This window comes from Salvia splendens, chromosome 6 (genome assembly GCF_004379255.2).
Source record: "Salvia splendens isolate huo1 chromosome 6, SspV2, whole genome shotgun sequence".
Classification (NCBI taxonomy): Eukaryota; Viridiplantae; Streptophyta; class Magnoliopsida; order Lamiales; family Lamiaceae; genus Salvia; species Salvia splendens.
Window position 1 is genome coordinate 6,757,182 of NC_056037.1, and position 9,697 is coordinate 6,766,878.

Below are 9,697 nucleotides of genomic sequence, written 5' to 3' on the forward strand. Positions count from 1 at the left end.
CATGACATATATTTTATTTTATGATTAATGGAGGACCGTTTCAAATTAAATTCTATTTAACCATGAAATCTCTAAATTGAATAATAATATTAAAATACTTATAATTTTTTAATGGCTTAACCGTTTCACATTTAATTCTAATTTGGTCATGAGTCTTCAAATTTGAATGACTCGTTTTCTTTATCATTTGGCTATGGAGTCAAAAATTGTAACTGCCTCATTTAATCAAAATTTAATTTAAAATGTGCCTAAGAGCATCCACGACCGTGCTCTTGCCAGTGGCACGGTTGTAGGCCCGGCCCCACTTTTTCTGCCTGCTCTCTGGCAAGAGCACAACACCCACAACTGTGCTCTTCCGCAAGGACGAGCACAATTCAATTTAAAATTTAATTAAACAAAAACATTTCCATAATATTAAAATTCATTAAAAAACCACAATAAATAATACAAATTACAAATAAAATATAAAAGACATAATTAAAATCCTAAAAAATTAAAAACTACATAATTAAAATACTAAAAATAAAAATTACATAATTAAACTCCTAAAAATTAAAAATTACATAATTAAAATCCTAAAAATTGAGATTGAGAGAGTTGTTTAGTATAGTGTCATTTTTTGTGTTTGAAATGAGAGTATTTATAGATGAAAATATGAATTTTGGGGTAAAAATGATGGAAAAAAAATTAAAAGTGTGAAAAAAATAGATATATTTTATTAGGAAGTGAGACAATATTTTTTTAATTAATTTTGAAATTTTCAGATTTTTTTATTTTTTTTTAAAAAAAATAATAAAAAATGATAAATCAACGGGCCAATCAGAGCATGCCACGTCGACGCCTTGTGCTCTTGCCGCTGGCACGGCCGTGCTCTTAGATAAGAGCACGTCCGTGCCAGCGGCAAGAGCGCAGCGGCGGCGGAGCGCGTCCTTGCCAGCGGCAAGGACGGACGAGCAGCATTCCACCACCGTTGGGGATGCTCTAATTGTTAGTTATGTCTAACGATTTGTAATTAATGCATAATTGGAAGTTACAAATGAAATTATAATTTAATTATATAGACTCAAAACTTATAAATATTCAAAAAGTTGCCCAAAATTCTTAATATTCAAAATAAGGCCAAAACTCACATTTTATATATGTATAGATTGTTAGTTATGTCTAACGATTTGTAATTAATGCATAATTGGAAGTTACAGATGAAATTATAATTTAATTATATAGACTCAAAACTTATAAATATTCAAAAAGTTGCCCAAAATTTCTTAATATTCAAAATAAGGCCAAAACTCACATTTTATATATGTATAGATTGTTATTGTGAATAAGTTAGTGAAATGTAGGGTCCACTGCCAAAAATGGTAAAAGTGAAAGGTGACAAATTTTTAGGGACGAACAAAAAAGGAAATATGTGACAAATTTTCAGGGACGGAGGAAGTAATACAGTAATTTTTTATTATTTAAAATGTATGATAAAAATTCGTTTAAAATATTTTTTAATTTCTAAACATATTAAAAATAAATACTCCATATTAACATGCATAATAAACCGTTACTTTATTAAATAAACACACAACTGAAAATAAAGATGTGAGAAAGTGAATTGTGTGGAGAGGAGAGATTAACTTGTTTGTAGAAGTATAGCAAAATTAGGTTATATTTAGATAGAGGATAAGAACTTGAGCAGTATAATTAATTTTTTATAAAAAAGTATCTATAATTAAATTTTATTTTGAAATTCAAACTAATGAAATCGTGTCATTTGGTACAATGTGAGCATAGTCGCATTCCGAACGTGAACCCTCCAAGTGGACCTATATAGGGCCCAAAAAGTATTGGACTTAATTTGCAAATAACCTTTACTATAATTTTTTAGGAGATAGTATAAATTGATTTCCATAATGATTTGTGATCAATTGCCACAAATAAAAAATGGATAGTATGAATTAAATCATTGTTAAATGACTAAGTATCTTTATTCATTAAAAATGAGTTAAAAATGCAGCCACATATATATGAAGTAAACCGTGGGATTGCATGATGTTTATGTTAAAAAAATATAACAAAATTCTAACTTGTAATTAATAGACCGTAACATCTTTAATTGAAACTAAATTAGAAGATATCAAAATAATCTATGAGAAAAGCGTGCATCTCGCCTTTTTCCTTATGTACTGGTCCTACTAAGTTAAAGAGCAGAAATAAAAAACAAAAATTAAATTGGATTTTCGCAGTCAAAAAGAGTGATTTTGTTTGCGTGGCTCAATTTGCTTGCTTTAATTAATCAGTCACACTATTCCACTACAATTCTCTCACTTTCTTTCTTTTTCGATTATATTATTCTACAACCACTCAAAAAACGATATATTTTTCAGTTCAATTTGCTATGTAAGCATAATTTTATATACACCAGAAAACATAAGCAAGAATAAAATTAATAATAAAAGTATACTGACTTTGAGAAGTTTCAGCGCTCTCGAAACAAAAAATAATAACCAAATAATGGAAATCCTACAAAAAAAAAAATATTAGCACCTAATAATTCAAGTGGAGGTCAAAACAACCTGATCTAAAAATGTATTTGATTTTTTAGTTTGGATTTTAAATTACACTTGGAACTTTGACCCTCAATATAACTTTTTAGTTTAAATTCTACAAAATCATAAGTATAACATGTAATTATATTCATTGTTTGTAGATTTATCGTAGGTTTTGGTACATACTTGTAGAAGTAATATCATCTTAAGTTGTCCAAAAATTTCAACATATGACTATCAGTAAACTACTATATTTTTATTATCTTAAATTCAGATTAAAAAGTGGTTATAAAAAAAAGGCATTTTACAAAGTAAAATCAAACGCTTTACTCAACCAACTCACTTACTATCCTTTTTCTGAAAAGAATTAATTGAGAATAGAAAATCCCGACTTTTCCAACCGATCTTAACTACCTCAACTCCAAAGGGTCCCACACCGGGATTCCACTTTGTGGGCACCATAACCATTACATTCACACCCCTTTCCTTTTGACACCAAAACAATACTATTACTATATAAATCAAAATCCTTCTTCAACAATTATCCTCACCTCTCTCTCTCTCTCTAAACACCTGATCAAGTTTCTTCAGCCATGTCGATGAACTCGTCGATCGACGACAAAAACATGGTGGCGGAGGAGAGCGGGTGGACCAAGTATTTGGAGGACTTCTCTTGCAACAACGGCAGCTTCATAAGCAGCTCTTCTATGGTCTCCGATGCAGCGTGGAATGGCTCAGACACCATTAAAAGGTTGAATTTGAAGAAGTTGAATCGAAGCACCAATAGAAGGAAATATACCTATGAATACGATGATGATTTGGAAGATACGGCTAGCTCTCCTGTTCATAGCCCTAAGGTTTTTTTTTTTTTTTTTCTATATTTACTTTGTCGTCTTGGGAGAATTTTTAAGGTTGTTCGTGTCTGAAATTCGAATAGATTTTTTCACATATAAATAATTAATATTTTATTGATTTTAGAAAATTGGCAGAGTTTCTTTTTCAAGAGTAAAGGAAAAGGAAATTGTTTGTATACATATATGAGATATGTATTGTATAGCCCATTTTGTGAAAAAAAAGGAGAAGAAAAAGAATATTTATGGTTGTTTATTAACTTTAGTGCTAATTACATAATATTTGCTCTTTCTTTTCAAGAAAGAGAAAATAATTATTTCAATATTTTGTTGAATAGGTGAGCAGGATGAGGCAGGCGGAGGTCAACCAGAGAAAGATGGATGCTACTTGCGATTATGTGGTAACAAGTCGTAATTATTTATTTAATTAATCACTTATTTTTCTATATAACTAATCGATTGCAATTATTCCATATGATCGTGCCGTCTTAACTAATTTTTATTTAATTTGACACTTTTAGAGCCAACAGTCGAGTTCGAAGAATTTCTTGAAACACGATAGAGAAGAAGAGAGAAATACAAATAACAGTGTTATCGACAACAAAACCAGTGATCAATATATGGAGCTGAGGAAGAGAGGGTTATGTTTGGTGCCAATGTCAGCTTTGATTAACTATATTGGTTAATTAAATATGAGAAAAAGTATAGTTTATGTCTCCATCTTTTCACACACTTCGTTGTGAAAAATAGAAAGATTATAGTGTGTAATAATAATAAAAGAAAGTTGGTAGATTGAGAATTGTATATAATTTTCGTTGCCATTCCCTTTCTTCCACATGGATATATATGTGGCAAGATTTTAAATAGGGTTTGTATAAAGTATATTTTTCTTTAATTGGTGAGTATATGTTAATTGGAGCATATTATTGTCATCTATATATAGTTGAGTTTTAGGAGTGTGATTAGTTATTTTAGTTCAGATTTAGTAGTATATAATTGACAAAAGTGGCTGCAATTTTACTAAACAATTTTTTTAATTATAATTGTTCGATATTCGAGTGGGAATTCATAAACAGAAGTCTCCTTGAGTAAAAGCATAGACTTGTGTCTAGTTATAGTACTTTTTTGCTTGAAATAACATAAAATTTATTCGAAATTTTCATACGGTCTTTTAACTTTTTCCATTAAAAACTTTCCAATTTTTTTCAGCCAAAGCTACACGGTTTTTCTAGTAATAACTAGTATGTGATGAAAAGTTCGAGTAAACTTGATTAATGCAGTTTAATTACTTGGTGTCCGAATATATATTATCGTTCACGTTTAATTAAATTGCATAATCATATGTGGTGGAGGATTTTCGATCTGATTTGATGATAATGTGACGTCTTAACAAGAAAGGAGCTATCAAGATATTAAAGTCACGATAAACCAAAACTAACAAGAATATTTCTTTCTTTTTTCTAAAAATACATAAGTTATCTTTGTCACTAGGATAATAGGTGGGTGTTTATCAGTGTTATTATAGTTTAAGCTGGCATGCTTTGTGACCTGATACAGGCCTGCTCAAAAAATAATTTTCACTGTTGAAACTGAAAAATTAATCCAAATATATAGTACTATTAGAAAATTTTATTTCATACATATCATGTTAGAAAAGTTAATCACAGACATATTTAGTATGTTATTATTCATAAAAATATTAGTAATTCCAATCTAAAAATTAATTAAATCCCTATTACTAACTGGTTAACCACTATTTGGATTCGACTAGTGCAAAACAGCAAAGTAATTAAAATATAATTTCAGACGGCTATTAGCATGTGCACTTGATCAAGGGAGATGAATTTGTAATTATTTAGGATTAAGAACATTCGTTGGATTTAGCATTTCTTAGATTCTTCTTTTGACTCTTTATTTAATTTTCTCTTCCCCCCCTCATATATAATAGAATTAATTACAAATAATAATTGTAACAAATTAACAGTTGTAACTAACGAGATGACGTACAAGGATGACTATCGGCAGCCATATATATTAGTAATTAATTTCAAAAATAATGTTCAGGTGTTTTATTTATTTCTTTATCTGTTCTAGACTTCTAGTGCATGAACCAATTAATTATTTTTGGTTCGACTTGTGATTAATTGTCACCTTGATAGATGAGAACTATGTAGTGTGATGCGATATGTAATTTTAAAATAAAAATGAATTTTAATATCACATCATTATCCTTGCTTGTTAGTTATCCTGATTCAGATACTATCTCTCAATATGATAATTTAATTAACCAGCAGTTGCTGAAAAAAAAAGAAAGAAAAAGAGAAAAATAATATGCATCTGGAATGCATATTACTTGCTTGCATATGGTGCATAAAAAAAGGTCATCAGTTTTTCAAAAAATATTTATTTATTACTCCACTACAATTTAATTTATATATATGAAAAAAGCATATTACTATAAGGGCCAATGCTTTGATGATACTATTAATTAAGCTTAAAACACAAAAAGTCAGCTTTGCCTAACTAATTATTTTTTTTCTTCTTGTATAATTTGGGGTTGGGGGTTGTGACAGGAATAGGATTAGGTCGCTAATAAAATTCCAATAAAAGATGAAATTAATATAATTGATGGGTTTATTTTGAAGAAATACACGCCTTCGGACTTAATCAATAAGTTGATTTTGACGGCGACTATATATGATCAGATTATTGACTAGCTTTCATGATTTTAGTGGAACATGCATGGTTTGCTTTATTACCTACAAACTCATCCTCTTACTTACAAAACTATTGTGTCGTCTTCCTTAATCTCAAATAAATTTATCATATGTAGTGCTTATATAATCCTTATTGAAATTGATAACATGGCAACAATTTTTAGTTTTTTTTTTATTTTAAAATGTCCACAATTAACGCATCTCCTAAGTTCAAATCTTATGCAGGGTGAAATTTTTGTTTACTTTTTAGAAACTTTGAGGATTTGCTGGAGTTTAAAACAATATTATGAATTCGTTATGAAAAAGGAGGAATTTAGAAAAATATAACTTTCACTATGAATGAAGTTAGCACACTAAATCACCAATTTATTCATCAAAGTGATGATTTCACCATAGATCACATAGTTTAAAGCTAAAAATGATTACCAACGGGTCGCAGCGCAGTTGGCAGTGCGGAGCTGTGGTGATCTTGAGGTCATTGGTTCAAACCCCTCTACCCGCTGGAAGACTTTCAGCCTTAATCCGCAAGCCCGGTCGAGCAGAATTAGTCAGATTCCGCCAAAAAGCGGGTTCGGTACACCTGTGGTTAAACCAAAAAAAAAGCTAAAAGTGATTCTTATTTTTTGAATAATTACTTATACATGTCACTAGCTATATTTTTAAATTTGATGAATGGAGGGATGAATTCTAGTAATTATTTATCAAAATCAAAACTTTGGCGTAGTTAGTAAAAAGCTCCAGTCCATTTTATTGGTTTGGATTGGAGTAGGTTTGGGTAGAGTTACCATACATTACTAAATCAACTTGTAACTCTTAATTCGAGAGTTCGAATTACTTATATGGGTGCATGATGAGTATGTACCTCCAAAAAAAAAATTTATGACAAAGGTTTTCTTCATAAAACAAACCATAGTAACAAAGATAAGCCGACAAAATTAATCACTTGAGCAAAACATGTCGACTCCTTTAACCGACAGCTTAATCCTGATTAAGACCGCAATTAAGATGATGAGTCGGAATATTATTGGACACGTTTCAATGATTTAACATAGAACGTGGTTTGCTTAATTAATTACCTATTAGCTACCCACCTTCCACTAATTAAAGCTTAATAGTAAATATATATTGAAAGAGCACTAAATAAATTGTTAAAGACAATTGGTGTGACTCTTTCCTCTTTATCCTACGTTCACGTGGAACCTTTTCCTAATTTCATTGACTCAATTAGGGCCATATCTTTTCTATTTACTTTCATTAATATATTTGCGTATTATTTTATGGGTAATGAACAAATTGTCTCATAAAAGAATATATGATTAAGAAAATTAATCTATGATTTAGAATTGTAATCATCACCCCATGAAACTGGTGAAAATGGTATATGTCTTTATGTGATCGTAATCGGAAAATCATTATAAGAATTTTCATAAGCAAAATAGGATAGATTTTTAATTATATTATTCTGATCTGTCATGATCACTGGTAGAAACGTTACATGCTGTAATAGATGATCCGTTTTGTCATTCAATGTAAAAAATTAATTCTTATTTATGAATAATATGAACAGGTCTAAGATAAATGTTCTATGGCAACCTAACTCGTTTTATAGTTATTGTAAATTAATTGTTTGTTCCATTGTCTGATTAAATATAGAAATATTCTTTCAAATGTTTTAGACTTATTAGTTATTACGTATATATGCCGCATATACCTACCAATTTCCATAATCAATGCCCGTGACAAATTGCAAAGGAATATTGGTCACGGAAATCAGTGAATATTCACAATCTTGATTCTTGTGTTGAAATATCACAAACCAATCCCTATTCGTCCCCATATAAATAGTATTAAAATCACAAAGAAAGTTAATAAATTATATTATTCCATATTCTAACCCTCAATCAAACTAGATTTTCAGAAAAAATAATTAATATCGAAGAGAATAAAATCTTGGACCTTGTCTCGTATCTCTGATTTATGCATATTATAAAGAGAGACTGAAGAATTAATAGATTGGCTAATTGTTTGATTATTCGGCGGCCGGCGATGAAAATAAAATACGTTCGTGTAGAAAAGTGATTTACTCAGTTTATCTCGGCCTAATTGAGACTTTTCTATTTTGGCGCATGAATTTAGATAGTGATGTTTAGTTAATTAAATTATTAATAGTAAAGTAAGAGATTATAATAAAGTAAGAAATAGAAAAAAGAATAATGTAAGAGTGAAAATAAAGTAACAAGTAAAAATAAAGAATAAAGTATGGAGATAAGATAACATAAGAGAGATAAAGGTTAAAGTAGGAGAAATGTGTGATTTAATTATAACTAAAAGAGGAAACATCTCACATAGACTTAGACCGAGGAAGTACATACAACTATTAAAGAAGATATGTATAGTTTTTAGTAAAGACTAAACTCCATTTTATCTTAAATATTTGGTCATTTTTAATTTTGATTGACCGATATATTTATTTGTTTCATATCCTTAACATTATTTATTGGTTCATTTGTTCTACTCTCTCCGTCCCAACTAAGTTGAGTCGTATTCCTTTCTAGGATGTCCCAACTAAGTTGAGTCATTTCTTTTTTTGACTAAACACAAAATATTCAGTCACTCTTATTTTTTTCAATCACCTACTTTACCATCTCTTTTATCTTTCTTACTTTATTCATCTCTCATACTTTTCAACATAATTTCTTAATATCTGTGTCTAAAGTTTTGTATCAATTTAGTTGGGAGGAGGGAGTAGGAAAAAGAAGAGCTAGGTAAAGATTGTAAAATTGACAAGTCGATCATGTCTATGAGATTGTGTATAAAGTTTGGACGTGGATAAGCAAGAAGTGGGAGTGTGCATGAGCCAATGTTGAAATGAATCACATGTTAGGAATTCTTGTATTCATCTAATGAGCGCAGCGGAAATTGCAGACAAGAATAACAGATCTAGATTCATAATCATATTGCAAGTTGAGCACGTAATACACAACGGAACTAAATCTTACTTGTTGTTGTGTTTTCTTCTACGATTGTGTCCTGCAAGTTGAATCCACTACTATCGAGGTCCACGTGTATTTTGATCCGATGCAGGAACTATCCTGGTACAATTGCTCCATAGAGAAAGCTAGGAATTCTCTACAAAGCTTTACGTATTTTCTCTCTAATGTTACGATATTTCTCATCTCCCACAATGGAGAATAAATAACCATTATATAGACAAAGAGTCATTAGGGTTCATGATTGTTGGGCTTATAGACTAATTATAATTGTAGCCCAACTATAATTATTTAATCCATATTAATCTAATCTAGCCCATATCCTTTCAATCTCCCACTTGGACTAGCATTAGATATAATACGCAGTTCCAACTTTGTACCCTTGAGCGGATCAAAATACACTTATAGTGTGACCCTTTAGGCCCTCATTATCGACGACGATCTAATCGAAGTCTGCACAAAACTCTTAGACTGCGTTGGCAGCGTAGCTCGATATATGACAGACGTTTACGTGAATTCGGTAAACAAGCCTTTACACAAAGTTTATAGTAATATCCTTTCATTCACGAACCACCCGATTGAGCCTAAGATTTGTCATGTGT

General features: G+C 30.2%; 1 protein-coding gene across 1 annotated transcript; it reads left to right on the forward strand.

Moving 5' to 3' along the window:
• Positions 1 to 3,061: 3,061 nt before the first annotated feature.
• Positions 3,062 to 4,301, forward strand: LOC121807465 (vascular-related unknown protein 1-like). Its single transcript, XM_042207699.1, has 3 exons — positions 3,062 to 3,394; positions 3,727 to 3,789; positions 3,910 to 4,301. The coding sequence occupies exons 1-3, from the start codon at positions 3,131 to 3,133 to the stop codon at positions 4,072 to 4,074; spliced, it is 492 nt and encodes a 163-aa protein (XP_042063633.1). The 5' UTR covers positions 3,062 to 3,130; the 3' UTR covers positions 4,075 to 4,301.
• Positions 4,302 to 9,697: the final 5,396 nt, after the last annotated feature.